Source organism: Sorghum bicolor, chromosome 3, assembly GCF_000003195.3.
Source record: "Sorghum bicolor cultivar BTx623 chromosome 3, Sorghum_bicolor_NCBIv3, whole genome shotgun sequence".
Classification (NCBI taxonomy): domain Eukaryota; kingdom Viridiplantae; phylum Streptophyta; class Magnoliopsida; order Poales; family Poaceae; genus Sorghum; species Sorghum bicolor.
The window spans coordinates 63,140,963-63,157,039 of NC_012872.2; the positions used below are offsets into that span (position 1 = coordinate 63,140,963).

A 16,077-nucleotide genomic window follows, 5' to 3' on the forward strand; every position below is an offset into this window, starting at 1 on the left:
TTAGACAATTTTTTTCAAACAAAAACGAAAATGCTACAAGATTCCCTGTCACATCGAATCTTGCGGCACATGCATGAAGTATTAAATATAGATAAAAAGAATAACTAATTGCACAGTTTATCTGTAAATCACGAGACGAATCTTTTGATCCTAGTTAATCCATGATTGGATAATATTTGTCACAAACAAACGAAATACTACAGTATCGAAAACTTTTTACTTTTCCGAAACTAAACAAGACCCGAGTTTGTGAGTACGGCTACGCGCTTTCATGGCTTTGGACCCTTGTAGCAGCAAAATGCGGCCTTGTACCTCACAAATTTTACAATTTTTTTTAGATTTTTTGTCATATTAAATTTTATGGTATATACATAAAATATTAAATATAAATTAAAAAATAACTAATTATACAATTTATTTATAATTTGTGAGACGAATCTTTTGATTCTAATAGTCCATAATCAAACAATATTTGTAAAATACAAACGAAAATAATATAGTGTCTATTTTGCACATTTTTTCCCAACTAAGGCCTTGTTTAGTTCCAAATTTTTTTGAGAAATCGATGTTGTAGTAATTTCATTTGGATTTGACAAATATTGTTCAATCATAGACTAACTAGGCTCAAAAGATTCGTCTCGTCAATTCCGACCAAACTGTGTAATTAGTTTATATTTTCATCTATATTTAATACTGCATGCATGCGTCTAAAGATTTGATGTGACGCGAATCTGAAAAATTTTGCAAATTTTTTTGAACTAAACAAAGCCTAAACAAGGCCGCAGTGGCGCGGGAGTTTTCACTACTCTCTATAGGTGACAAGTGAGAACAGCAAGAAAATCGTGCCAGCTCGTGAGTCCCTCCGCCGGTCTCCTCCTGTCTTGGGTATCCGAGTCCAAACCACATCGTAATAGGAGCTGGTGTGAGCGAAGCGAGCGAGTGCTCGGCGACACGGCCTGCCCGAGCTCCCAGATGTTGGACAAAGGCCCTTAACTTGGCCTGTCCGATGATTGATTAAGCTGTGTCATCAGTGCCCTAACCTCTCTGAGGTTATGATACTAAACTAGTAACTAGATTTTGGAATAAGGTTTCATAAAAAAAAAGATTTGGGATTAGAAGCATCTCAGTGAGGTTTCATCAAGATGTCATGCAAGAGCGCCATGTTAACAAAACTGCATTTTCTGCATGAAACGAAGAGGAGAGAGAAGGAAGTAATACCATGGTGAAACTCCACAGGCGTTGTTTTCCACGCGGTGAAACGAGATGAAATCCCCATTGAGAGCCAAATCGTTTCACCATCTTGTATGTGATCTAATAATTTTGCAGCAATTAAATACTTTGCTTAGCCTTGGAAACAACAAAGTGAAATGCTCCATTGCTAGGGTTATTTTATAGATGGTTTCATTTCAATCTCAATGACGTGTTGGTATGTGAAACCGTACAGTAACACTGTACACTGCTGCCTTGTGCTTGAGTACTGGTACGACTTGGCCACAAGTGTTGCATGTTCTGTGTGGAGCACAGCAGCATGATGAAAAATGGTGATGGATGCCGCGCCATAGATTGGATATATACGGAATCGCCGGCATCTTCACTTGTTTGCTCTTAATTACTCTCGCTTTTGGAGATGCTGATAGTTTTCAGCCGCTTTGCCCCCAACCACTTGACTAAAGTGAATGCATTGCGCCATATACGGACACGGCCTTAGGCCACTCCTAATATTAGAAAACTATATGTAATTTCTATATTTATTAATTTTTATAAACACTATATATAGAACTATGATCTCAATAGATAGTTTTTATATAATATTTTTGTATACAATCACATTCATTCTCTCTACATTCTTAGCCAATCATATTGTGTAGACATGGTTTCTAACTTAGACCCAGTTTCTATGATTTTTGCTCTCTCTTTTCAATAACTCTCTTACCACATTAGTAAAATACTTAGATGATACTATAATTAATATCTATAGAAACCATAATAATTTGTGTATTGAGAGTGCCCTTATCAGCTTGCATTGCATTGTCATGAGTTTCATAAACTCGTCGTGCGTCGTACAATCATATTCATACTCCAACTGTCCAACATCGTGTCCACACGAAGAGCACAAAAGAGCCGGGAAAGGAAGGAGGTGAAAAAAAAAGTTCCCAGGCCTTGTTTAGACCTTGTTTAGTTCCTAAAATTTTACAAGATTCCTCATCACATCGAATTTTACGGCACATGCATGAAGCATTAAATATAGACGAAAACAAAAACTAATTACACTGTTTGCCTTTAAATCACGAGACAAATCTTTTGACTCTAGTTAGTCTATGATTGGACAATATTTACTACAAACAAACGAAAGTGCTACAGCAACGAAATCTAAAAAAAAATTCATGAACTAAACCAGGCCTTAGTTCCAAAAAAAAATTGCAAAATTTTTCAGATTTCTCATCACATCGAATCTTAAACACATGTATATAGTATTAAATATAGATAAAAGTAAAACTAATTGTACAGTTTGGTCGGAATTGACGAGACGAATCTTTTAAAACTAGTTAGTTCATAATTGGACAATATTTATCAAATATAAACGAAAGTGGTACTATTTCTATTTTGTAAAATTTTTTACAACTGAACAAGGGCCAGTAATTATCGGGGAAAAGACCTCGCTCTACTCGATGATACATGGTACCCAAACGGCTGCAAAAAGCGAAAGGCAGGCGCGCGCACTCTAGAGCCGCACTAGTAGTATTGACCACTGTTCCCACAATTCTCACGCAGGCAGAGCCGGAGACAGGGGCCCTGTGAAAATGGTAGAATAGTGGGGAGCCGGAAGAGAGTGGCCAGCAAAGTGCCAAAGGAAAAGGGAATCGCCATCAGCGTGTGACCCCATAAAAAGCAGGGCGTGGGCAGGGGACGGGCAGAGCAGAGCGCGGGCTGCCTCCAGCTCCAACCCACCACCAGACGAGCCGTCTAGCCGAGAGGAGGACGCGGCACCGCTCGGTAGCAGCCAGGGTTGTCGCGCTGAGCACTTGAGCGCAGTGGCCGCTTGTCTGTTGTCTCCCCGCTGCCACTCTCCCACTTCCCCGTCTCGCGCCCCCCCCTCGCCCGTCCGGCTGTCCCGGCGTCCCCTGCAGCTTGTGCTCTGGGTCGGAGGGAGCTGAGCTGCGAGGGAGCGCGGAGGGGAGGGTTTAGGAGATGGAGCCAGATTCGGCGAGGAAGAGGCTCGCATTGCTGGCTCTGCTTCTCCTCCTGGCGGCGCCCGCCCGGCCGGCCTCGGCGGCTCCGGTGGAGGATGGTATAGTCTCTGCTCCCTTCTCTTCTCTTCTCTTTTCTTCTCTTCTCCGATTGCTTGCTCTGCTCTTAAATGTGTTCATTACTGCCGCAACCGCTAATTTGGAGGCGGCTCGATTCGCATCGTTGTGAAATCTTCAGCTAGAGCTTCTGAGTCGAGGGCGGCTTTCTTCTGATGCCTCTGCATCAGATCTCACTGGCGCTGAGGAAAATAGGATTTCAGCTCCTTCCTCTTCTTAGCACTGCTGAGCTTACGAGCAAAAAGTTTTAGGAGGGTAGCGGAAAAGTAGTGTTAGCACCAGTGTGTGCCTGTTTGGTGTGGTGCGATGTCTGTTGTAGTACAAGAACGTAGCTTTGTGCATTTGGTTGGAGCACACATATTTGCACTGGCGAGAAAGGGGGAGGAGCTGTGCAAACTGCAAAGCGAGGCTCCTCCTCCTTTCTAAGTACAGTAGCAACTTCTTTCTAAATATTTGCTCATAGGCAGGGAGGATCAACCAGATACTAGGTAGCTTCAAACAGTGTAGTTATGCTCATTAGTCATTACTATGGCCTCGTCTAGTTTGGGAAAATTTTTGGGTTCGACTATTACTTTCGATTGTATTTGGCAATTATTGTCTATACATAGAGACTAACTAGGCTCAAAAGATTCGTCTCATAAATTATAGACAAACTGTGTAATTATTAGTTATTTTTTATCTCTATTTAATGTTTCATGCTTTCGTCCTGGGAACTAAACAAGCCCTATATATCCTCGGAACTCATACCTCAGTTAGTCAGTTCAGACAAAAAAATGTGAACTGCTGAGCTGAAAATATTTGGGGCGCCCTGTTGCTTGTGACAGCTCTGCCCCAAAACGGAAATGTACCAACTCTTTCCTCTCTCCCCGTTATGCTGCATGAGCTTGTTCTTGCTGATGTGAATCATGTGATGCATTTTGTGTTTGAAAATGACTAGTAACCGTCAAGTGAGCTGCCTTGCAAATTGAGAAAGAAGTTCTGTTGGATGTAAAACAATGCAAAAAAAAAGAACCTTATCTTGACAAAACACCACGTAGTTTACACAGATAATTCCATGGGTTTTTCTATTTTATTGAAATTGAAACACGCACCTACTCAGTTTTAATAGGTGTTTATGGCACCACCACAAAGGACGAGGTCAGAACAAAGTCAAAAAGAAATCGTGGCTGGTGTAGTAAACTCAGATCCAGACGGAACAGCAAGGCACAGCTGACCTTGCATACTGCAGAGTGCTCATTGAACCCTCTCGCGAGAGTCAAATAGGTTGCTCAGAGGGTGACCGTGCTGTAGAGGTCCATGCCTATCTATTTATGTCCGTACCTTCATCACCTCCCCATATTCACACCATGATCTATGGTCTCCAGACATTTAGGTCTGGAGTTTGGACCACTCATGGGGTACCAGTGGGGGGGTTGGTTGGTAGATGTTTCACTTTCACGGCCTCACCCCATAAGATCGATGTGCATAGTCACATGGCTGTCCTTGTGAGAACAATGAAGCATAGTAAAGTGGTCTAGTAGTAGTACCCCGATGAACTGCATTGGAGGTACAATAGAAAAAGTTGGACATGTTTTCCTAGTGTTTTGCCGGTAGGCACTTCTGAGTAGCCGTTGAAAAATGATTACTATGAGGGCTTTGTTTAGTTTAACTGTTTTTCTCCATTTTCCTGAGACTGTACTTTTCTCATTCCTGTTTAAGGACAGTTGTATCTGCTCTGCAAATTAACCTTCCCAAACTCTGTTGTTATTGTTTGTTTCATCTGAAGTTACATATAATGAGCACAGAATAGTCCCAGTAAGAATACCCTAGATGAGATCTGTGTTGGGTTTCCTCACTGTGATACTACCATGCACTTGGCTGGGTCTATTCAGTGTCATTTAATTCTGTGTTGGGTTTCCTCACTGTGATACTACCATGCACTTGGCTGGGTCTATTCAGTGTCATTTAATTCTTTGCGGACTGTAAATTCGTTTATTCACTGTGATACTACCATGCACTTAGCATACTAGATTTCACTGGTCAAACTTAATATCCATCCTATGCAACAAATGCAAAGCTAGTCTCTTCTTAATTTGCTCTACCAGCTAGTATCTTCATGGCAAAGGTATGCAAATCATGGAGCAGATATTAAGTGCTCTTTGTGATAATATTGTTTTCTATGTTAGGCCGAGAAGTGTTTTGAGGAGCAGCAGTAGTGTGATTGTAGTGAAATTATTACTAAATTTACATTTACAATGAGTAGTGATTTCTTGGCTTCTTGCACTACAGGCCTGCTCAGCAATGGCGACTTTGAGACAGCACCAGCCGGTGGTTTTGTAAAATCTGCGTCTGTTGCTGAGGGTGCATCGTCAATCCCTGGTTGGACGATCAATGGCACGGTTGAGCTCATTTCAGCAGGCCAGCACCAGGGTGGCATGATCCTGATTGTTCCACAGGGTATCCCCTCGGAGTTCTTGTCTCTTTTTTTCCCCAATAGTTGTGCTTAAACATCTGTATTTCCGTGGCAGGGGACCATGCTGTAAGGCTAGGGAATGATGCTAGTGTTGGTCAGGTGGTGGACGTTGAGAAGGGCTCGGAATATGCTATCACATTCAGCGCTGCCCGGACATGTGCGCAACTGGAGTCACTGAATGTTTCTGTGCTAGGTGGCATATCCCAGACAGTAGACTTGCAGACATTGTACAACATAGAAGGCTGGGACGCGTATGCACTGGCTTTTCAGGCGACGGAAGAGCAGGCACATCTTCAATTCATGAACCCTGGCATGGAGGATGATCCAACTTGTGGTCCTATCCTAGACAACGTTGCCGTCAAGAAGCTCTTCACTCCGGACAAACCGAAGGGTATGGGACTTGTTAGAAGTTAACACAAAAATGCAATTTCATTTCCAGATGTGTGTTATGATTAATTTAGTAAGTCTTGTACAATCTGAAGTGTTCTAGCTCATTTCTTAGGTTATGAGATGTTTCCTGTTGTCAACAGATAACGTGGTGCTGAATGGAGACTTTGAGGAGGGTCCATGGATGTTCCCGAACACGAGCTTTGGCGTGCTGCTCCCAACTAACCTTGACGAGCAGACATCTGCCATACCTGGTTGGATGATCGAGTCAAACCGCGCTGTCCGCTACATTGACTCTGATGAGTACAAGGTTCCCCAGGGGAAGCGTGCCATTGAGCTTCTGTCAGGCAAGGAGGGTATCATCTCCCAGATGGTTGAGACGACCCCTCAGAAGGTTTACAGCCTGACGTTCACACTGGGCACGGCAGGGGACTCGTGCCAACCACCAATGGCCATCATGGCGTTCGCCGGGGATCAGGCCCAGAACTTCCACTACTCCCCAATAGGCAACGCCACCAGCCAGGCTGCGAATGTGACGTTCACTGCACGTGCTGAGAGAACACGTGTGGCATTCTACAGCGTGTACTACAACACGAGGAGTGACGACCACAGCTCTCTGTGTGGGCCGGTGATCGACGATGTCCGGGTATGGGGCTTGAACGCAGCGGCTGGGTTGAAGGCAAGTATTGGACTCGTTCTTGGCATTGTTGGTCTCGCTGGCATGGTGCTCTTCTGAAATCTGAATGCCTCAGTGCCTGTGGTCTTGGGAAGTATGGATGTATAACTATTCTGTTAGTTGGAGGTGGCTGCTAGTTTTGGTAGTAAGCTTGAAGTTTGCTGAGTGGTATGAGCTTAGGCTAAAAAGCTACCAGAACCTACATGTTATTGCTTGTGTTACTTCATTTGTGATTTCCGAAGTAACTTGCAATTATATGGGATTGTATGGTTTGTTTGCCCTAGCTATATGAGATGTCAGAATTGTTCTAAGTTCATCTCTTCAATATATTAGAAAAGAGTAAAGTACAACAGCAATTGTTCTTATCTCGTAGCCCCTCTGTTCTTGAATAAATCATTTTCTATAGTTGTCTTAAGTGATGTTTTTTTAAAAATTTTGATTGAATTTATAGAAAAGAACATCAAGATTTATGACACCAAGTTAGTATCGATACAAAACGAAATATATTTTCGTAACGGGTTCATTTGGTGTCATAAATATTGTTATCCTTCTTTATAAATTTGGTGTCATAAATATTGTTATCCTTCTTTATATAGATCATGATGTCATGGAAATGGACGAAACAAGTGCTTATATACTCCCAACGGCAGGCAAAGCCGCACTGAGATATGTTTATATACCTTCTGAGGATAAAGGAATGACACTATACATGGAAAATAATTAAGTATCACCTTACTATTGCTAGCATATGTCTGCAGTGCTAATATGAGCCACATATGGGATGATATATGGGTAGGGAACAAGTCTCTAAAAGCTAAATACCCTTCCTTATATAATATAGTGCGTGATCTCCATGCAACTGTATCTAAAGTGATGTCCATAACTCCTCTTAACATCTCTTTTAGGAGGGCTCTGGTGGATAATAAGCTTATAGAGTGGCTCCACCTAGTAGCAACGATTTCTTATGTTCAATTGGTGGAAGGTTCGGACTACTTCAAATGGAGTTTAACCAAATCGGGGTTATTTTTTGTCCGTTCAATATATCTCCATCTCATTGATATACAACCATCTTTCGTTCATAGAAAGATATGGCAAATAAAAATTTCTCTAAAAATTAAGATCTTTCTTTGGTTCCTTCAAAGGGGTGTCATTCTAACCAAAGACAACATCGCCAGAAAAAACTAAAAAGACAGCCAGAAATGTATTTATTGTAATGAGACCATCCAACACCTATTCCTGGAATGCCCTTTTGCTAAAATAATCTGGAGAATTATCTTCTTTGCTACTAATTTGAACCAACCTAGTTCTATCATCCATATGTTTGGTACCTGGCTTATAAATCAGCATAAAAAGATCAAAGGTTTGATCTGGGTTGGGGTGGCTGCCACATGTTGGGCTATTTGGCGTTGCCGGAATGATGTTATTTTTAATAAAATAAAAATTAACTCTATCATGCAGGTTATTTTCAGAGTAGCGTATTGGTTACGCTTCTGGGCCCACCTGCAGCGTGACGAGCAAGCCAAGGACACACTCTCTTCTATGAGCAAGAGATTAAAGATGATTGCCTTAGAGATTTTTAGTAGAGGGTGGAAGTATTTATTTTGATTGCTCTAGTGTCCTAGTCTATGTATAAAATTTTTTGGTTTTCTCTCTTTTCATAATTGGCGACTTTGTAATAATGTGTTGTGTACATCCATGGATGTAGAGGTCGGATATTGTTTTCTCCTTTATCCAAAAAATCTTGCATAGAAATGGGTAGTTGAAATTTCAAAACGAAGCTGAAAGCCCACTACACTGATGTATACGGTATACCTATTCTTATGGACGTTAACGAGATGATAGATGATGATATCGCAGCCAGCCACTCAAGGCAACTGACAAAAACTGCGAATCTGGTGTCCATTGCTCCTACTCCTAGGCTCCTAGTAGCAACACGTACGTTTCTTCTCCACCGGACGGCAGCCACTAGGCCATGGACCAACAAGCTCCTCAGGTCCCTCGCGTCAAGCTCGGCACCCAAGGATTAGAGGTAACTCATCCATGTTAATTACAATATATCCCAGCAGGCGCAGTGCGTGACTTGTTTGTTCAATGCAGGTGTCCAAGCTTGGTCTCGGATGCTTGGGGCTGACGGGCGCCTACAACTTGCCGCTGGACGACGAGGCTGGCGCCGCTGTAGTCGTGCATGCCTTCCGCCGAGGCGTCACCTTCTTCGACACTACGGGCCCCTTACCAACGAGATACTCCTCGGCAACGTACGTCTCTTGTTTCTCCGATCCTTTGCTTTTTTTTTTTCTTGGTTTCATTTTCATGGCTGGCTTGATCGAGAGCCATAAATATTGCCCCTGCTGTGTGTTTTCATATGCAGGCGCTGAAGCTGCTGCCGCGAGAGCAGGTGCAGGTGGCCACCAAGTTTGGGTTGCGGCGGGAGCGTGCCGCCGGCGGCTCCTCGTGGGGCGTCTGCGGCCGGCCGGAGTACGTGCGCGCCTGCTGCGAGGCCAGCCTGCACCGCCTCGGTCTGGATTACATCGACCTCTACTACCAGCACCGCGTCGACACCACCGTGCCCATCGAGGACACGGTACATCACCAGCCTAGCTTGCACATTATATTCCGCTAGCATATCATCGTCTCTCATAAAAAAGAGATTATTAATTGGTGCAGATTGGTGAGCTCAAGAAGCTGGTGGAGGAGGGGAAGGTCAGGTACATTGGGCTGTCGGAGGCGAGCCCCGACACGATACGGCGCGCGCACGCCGTGCACCCAATCTCCGCGGTGCAGATGGAATGGTCTCTCTGGTCTCGTGACATCGAGCCTGAGATAGTGCCACTATGCAGGTGATCGAGTTCATCACAAATTAAACACTGTTTTTTCTTTCGACACCTCATTAACTCTCTATATCATTCATGCAACGATGAGATTTGTTCTACTGTGTGTGGGCTCCGTCCAGAGAACTGGGCATTGGAATTGTTTCATACAGCCCCATCGGCCGTGGGTTTTTCGGCGGAAGAGGCGCCACAGAACAAGTGCCTGCTGTGTCTAATCTGGTATGGAATGGATCGATGACGTTGTTTTTATCTTATTTGAAACAAGTTCCTTCTTTTTGTTTGTCTCAGTATTTTTTTTATCAGTCTACTTATTAGGCTCTTCAGCTTTGGCTTTGTTAGCTTGGGTATCCAAGGTTTGTAGCAGAAAATTTGGAGAAGAACAAGAAAATATATCTCGCGATGGAAAACCTTGCCAACAAGCACCGGTGCAGCTGCGCTCAGTTGGCTTTAGCTTGGGTTCTGCATCAAGGGGATGATGTGGTTCCTATACCAGGTCACCTTCAAAAGCCCCATCCCAAAATTGTTGATATAACGCTCAGTGTTTTTAGACCAAAGGCAATTCACTCAGCTTTATTAGAAAGCGTAACAAACGCATAACGTTCAGTGTTTAATTAACCCAAAGTTAACATTTATCAATAATTCATCAAATTCTCAACTTGATACATGCATTGCACGGATCAACAGATGACCTTATTAGGAGCACTTCTCAGAGATGATTGAAATGTGTAGATTTCATTGGTCATAGACATTTCTCTTATAATGGTCTAATTCGCTTTGGCAGAGGAACAACATTGTCAGAAAACATAACCTGGTAATATAATTATATAACCACATGCCAATTTGGCTTGCATATATTCTGTTTTGCTGACCTAGAAATTCATGTGCTTGTTTTAAACTTCAATATTTTTTTTTGTTACGCCAGGTTTTTCTAGTCACTTTGATATATAGTCTCTGTCGATGTCTAGCTCATATGTGTCATTATGTGTAGACAAGCTTATTGTTTAAATATACGCCCGATCGTAGAGAAACAATTGGTTACTGAAAAGTATTCTACAAAATTAAGCAGGGACCACGAAGATAAAAAATCTGGATGCGAACATTGACTCATTGAAGGTGAGGTTCACAGATAAGGACCTGAAAGAAATTGCCAGCCACATACGTGAAGAAGATATCTCTGGTGAAAGGGCACACATATGCTTTGCACATACTACATGGGAGCATGCTGATACACCGAGGAAATAGAGCTCTCCTGAAAATGCTAGAATATATATATCAGGTGTTCCCATGCTCCCGTATACAAAAAGTGCATCTAAAATATGGATGGTTGACATAGAGCATGCACTAATCTAGCTTCATGCAAAATCGTAGCTTAGACACAGGAACTTGTGCAAAGAAAGAAAAGAAGATAAATCAAGCTATGATTGGTCGCGGGCTGCAATTGTTCATATAAGTCTACAATTCAATACTATTCATATTATGGTTTATCTTTTTTCCCCTCTTTGCACAAGATTTTGTTTAAACTTAAATTTCATATGAAACTAAATTAGTATATGCTCTATCCTCTTCCATACTTTGGTTGGAATTTTCCATGTAATTTTACAAATGTAATTTGGATATATAACAGCACCAGAGAGCACCTAATTAATAAGGGCCACATGCATGGGTATCTATATATGTTTCAACTAGATGAATGCGCGAGCGTTGCTACGGGACAATAATCATATATGGTGGAGTGATCCAGCCAGTTGATGCAGAGAATCAAATCAACCATTCCCAATTATCCCCTCCAACATAGGGTGTATGTAGATGTGATGTCGATGGTCTGAACTAGGAACATGAATGCAGTGTACAAATTAATCAATCCTATCCACAACATAAAAACAATTTAAAGAAAAGTTGAAGCCCAGATGAAATTATTGTTTATGATATATATATCGATATGCGCTCTACTCTGAACTTGAAACATAAAAGAATTTTTAGATCAAATTCATGAAAAAAATTCTCCCATCTATCTTTCATTAACCTCGAGACATGCACATATCAAAGTTTTACAAAGCCAAAGATGCAAACTTAAGACAAAATGCATAGAAAATATAGATCAGGTGATAAAAATTATATTTCTACAAGACATTCAAGATATAAGAGGATAACATTTTGGTACAACATCATATAAGTGATGTGTTTGAATGGCATAGATATCCCTGAATCCCTTGTACTTCTACATGCCCTCCTTTTCTAAAATTTCATCTACAAGAAAACCATAAAAAAGATGATAAACTTGCTTGTGGGTTGTGAGATATCAACATGTCTATCTTGATGAAAAGCTGTAATTTTGACCAGATGCAGAAAATGAGTAAACATTTCGAGCTGTAATTTTGAGTTGAAATTCAACATTGCCACTTTGAGTTGGAAATTTAGCATTGGAAGTTTAATTTGATGCATTCTAATTTATGACAAGAGTAACCAGCTACACACTATTTATGTATTGTCAGTGAACATACATTACCTATGATGCTTTGCTGGTGGCACAAGTCCAACCAATTCATATGTTTTGGCATCAAAGTAACAGAACGTGTGCATTCCTTCCCAAATACTTGGATCAAAAATAGCATCATTTTTCAGTCCAAAGCATGGATTTATTTTTGGCACTAATTATGCAGCAAGTTTGGGCTAGCGAACCTGACTCTATATACTCAAACTATTTGCAGGAACAACTATTCTATAACTACACATTAGTTAAACCATTTGCAGAAACATTTGGACATAACTCTTGCTCAAAAAAAAAATGGACATAACTCGCTGCTAGTGACTTATCATTAAAGCAGACATCTGGCTGCTAGTTTTGTATAAAGAAGAAGCAAAGAACAAAGTTGATAGAGTAATGAGTAAACCTACAAAACTGCCGGATAAATCGAGGGCAATGGCAATGAATCATTAAATTTTCCTGCAGAAATGTACAACTTAGCAAAATAAATAACTCCTGAAGCAAAATTGCAGCCAATTTCTATCAGGTTAGTTCACGTGATACAAATAATTATATTCGGGCATCAAGAGAAACCTTTCTAATTTATGCATTTTCACGCTGCCATGACTGTCTTGCCTATTTCCTACTAGCCACTGAAGTCTGCCGCTCAGGTGTGCGGTACTGCATACTTGTGCCAAAGCCATCCGTATGCTCGTTTGTGTGTGTGTGTGTGTGTTTTTTGAGAGGAGTATGCTCGTTTGTGTTGGTAGCATGGGAAACTGATGGCTGTGCCTACAACCTGTAATCTTTCTAAGGGCCCATTCGGCTAGGCTCATTTCTGGCCATAACTGTTCCGGTGATGCTTGGTTTTATAAAATACAACATCATTAGATCAGTTCCAGGACTCGATCCCATGCGAATCGAACGTGCCCTAAGGGATTTCAAATCGAGCAACAGGACATGGAGAAATATGTGGTTCAGGGATTTCGGGATTTGAAGGAGACTCACCACATCCTTCGCGGAAGGTTGTAACCAAGGAGTTCGTACTCAGCGCGTGCTCCTCATGCCGAGGAGAAGATCTAGGTTGTTTGGTTGCTAGCCATAGTTTGCCACACTTTACTTTAGGCAAGTTTGATAAAGTTGGTAATTATTTGGTTGACAATTAAGTTTAGGCATGATTCTTTTGGACTCTACATGTCATAGAGTTAAAAAGTGTAGCAAGATTCCTTTAGACACTTGCTAGCCATACTTTTGTGGCTTGCCACACTTGCCTAAAGTTAGTTGTGGTAGACTATAGCTAGCAACCAAACATCCCCTAGTGGCGCCGCCGCCTACTTGCCCCTCTACCGGTCTTCATAGAGCGACGAGGTGAGTGGTGGCATGAGAGGGCAGGGCGAACCGACAGAATTGACGAGGTGGGCCGGGGTGACAGCATCGCGAGAGAGGGATGGGGTGGTGGCAGGCGGCAACGTCGGGTACAGGTCAAGACAGCGGCAAATGGAGTAGCACAGACAGGGAGTGGGGAGGCATGTGGAAGAGAGAGAGAGAGAGAGCAGGGGCCCACGTGTCGGCGCAAAAAAATCACACAGTGAAGCGTCACGCATCGGCTTGCGATTGAACGGGTCCAACTTCATCTTGCAAAATGGTCGAGATTCTCCGTCACATCAAATATTTTGACACATGTATGAAATATTAAATATAGATAAAAAATAACTAATTATATGTGAGACGAATCTTTTGAGACTAGTTAGTTCGTAGTTAGATAACAATTGTTAAATACAAACGAAGGTACTACAATAATATTTTGCAAAAAATTTCACCAACTAAACAAGGCCTAAGAAGTAAGGATAGGTATATATAAGAGACTAGCAGGTTTTAGCTCAATACAGATAATGCTAGGAAAAAATGAATTCCTAGAAACTCTAACTAGAAGTCTACAATGAAGCCTCCATATTAATTCTCACTAGACTAACATGCTAGAAAAAAAAATCCTAAAGAACTTAAAAATTTAGGCCTTGTTTAGTTGTAATTTTTTTTGTTTTCGCTACTGTAGCACTTTCATTTTTATTTAACAAATATTGTCTAATCATGGAGTAACTAGGCTTAAAAAATTCATCTCGTGATTTACGGGTAAATTGTGTAATTAGTTTTTGTTTTCATCTATATTTAATGTTGCATGTATGCGCTCTAAGATTCGATGTGATGTGAAATCTTGAAAAGTTTTTGTTTTTTTGTTGGAACTAAACAAGGCCGTAAAGATAGAAGACCATTGATGCTATCATAACGCTCAAGAGTGCAATCTAGAACCTAAGATCTTTATTTTTCATATAAAATACAAAAGTAGGAGCTTCAACTCAACTTAAAAAAAATTATACCACCGACACGATTAATATTTCAAAATCAAAATCTAGATTTATATCGTCAAAAATTATGTCTCCTTTTTTTTTGAGAATCATAAAATTATGTCTCCTAAGATTCTGCCTTTCTGAGTGGACAAGCCCAGTTAGCAGATGGACATGAGCAGCCCAACTGAGAGGTACCTGGGATGGGTCCAACCAGGACCAAGCCCTCCTTGATGCATTCGGAATGGAAGCTAAGAACTGCGTGCAGGCTAATAGTAGCCCGTAGCACATGAAGCATTTTTTTTGTTTCTTTCGTTTTTCTCTGTTTTCCCATGCTCGCATTAAATGTAAAATCTTAGAACAGCTATGCTACAGTCTTATATAACATAATAGTATTTTTGGCCTGGGACATTTTTTTTCTCTTCAATTGGAAAATTTGGATCCTTTTGAAAAAAATAATAGCTTAATGGTGCAACAATTCCTCCAAATTCTTAGGACGTTATTCTCTTTTTCTCGGAACATTTTTCATTCAACCATATCATTTTTTATATTTAAAAAATTCTTTTTGGTACAATTTTGTTATATTCTTCAAACATTCTTTCTTACTTGGGAAAAAAAGAATATGGCCATAACATCTTTTTTTTTTTTTGGTTCAAAGAGGTATCTTGTAATAACATGTCATAGGCACACGAGCCCAATGGAGATGACAAAAACAATAAATTAAGTGCCTATAAGATCAAGAATGTCTATATATGGGATAAATATGTGGTTTCAAGCAATTTTACAAAATCGAACAATTTAATTTATTAGAAGAAATGATTATCTACAACTTCATGAGATATTCTAAGTCAAATTTTGCAACGTGGTACAGGTACAATTTTTAATTCCATGAAACAAATAGTTAAAGTAAATTTGCACCCCACCCCCCACACAAAAAAGTAAGTTTTGCTCAATAAATAGCTAAACACACGAGATAAATTTTATCCTATGGAGTCAACTTTCCAATTACATATGAGTTGGATTTATTGCTCTGACAGCTTCTCAATCAAGGCACCGCTTGAACTCCGGTTCAGAAGAACTTCTATAAACCTTGATTTCGCTAGAATTGTTCTTCACTGCAGGACCTCGTGAGACAAGCAACACTTCCAACAAGAACAAATAACAATTTCATTAAACGATTAATAATTAAAGAGAAAAACAAGTTTCATCCTCTTGAATAAGTAACTACTAAAGGAAGAGGATAAACCAATGAAGTTATTGTCAAAGCACTTGAGAGACCAAGTCGACAAGTGCCTTGGTCTCATCCACGTATGTGATGATGAATGACATGAGGTTTAAGTATTTCCCGTTGAGTCCATATATTTGATATGTGCTTGATTATGCTATGTTATGCTGAGTGTGCCTTGGTCTCATCCATGTATGTGATGAATGAATGACATGAGGTTTAAGTATTTCCCGTTGAGTCCATATATTTGATATGTGCTTGATTATGCTATGTTATGCTGAGTGTGTTGTGCAACCTATCTCCTGGCTTGTGAATGTGCATTTGTTGGGTGCACCAAGGTGGTTGATAGGCGATGGAGACAGGAATCTGTGCATGATGACCAGGAACAGTGAAGGACG

General features: G+C 40.9%; 1 protein-coding gene and 1 pseudogene across 1 annotated transcript; both read left to right on the forward strand.

Moving 5' to 3' along the window:
* Window positions 2,906-7,185, forward strand: LOC8072090. Its single transcript, XM_002456329.2, has 4 exons — window positions 2,906-3,289; window positions 5,574-5,741; window positions 5,813-6,148; window positions 6,288-7,185. The coding sequence occupies exons 1-4, from the start codon at window positions 3,190-3,192 to the stop codon at window positions 6,878-6,880; spliced, it is 1,197 nt and encodes a 398-aa protein (XP_002456374.1). The 5' UTR covers window positions 2,906-3,189; the 3' UTR covers window positions 6,881-7,185.
* Window positions 8,670-11,138, forward strand: LOC8072091 (annotated as a pseudogene).

Bases quoted from the DNA above. Each gene is read 5' to 3' on its own strand.
- LOC8072090 (XM_002456329.2), top strand. From the start codon at position 3,190: ATGGAGCCAGATTCGGCGAGGAAGAGGCTCGCATTGCTGGCTCTGCTT. The intron at 3,290-5,573 runs GTATAGTCTCTG...CTTGCACTACAG, and splicing joins GGCGGCTCCGGTGGAGGATG to GCCTGCTCAGCAATGGCGAC. The intron at 6,149-6,287 runs GTATGGGACTTG...TGTTGTCAACAG, and splicing joins CACTCCGGACAAACCGAAGG to ATAACGTGGTGCTGAATGGA.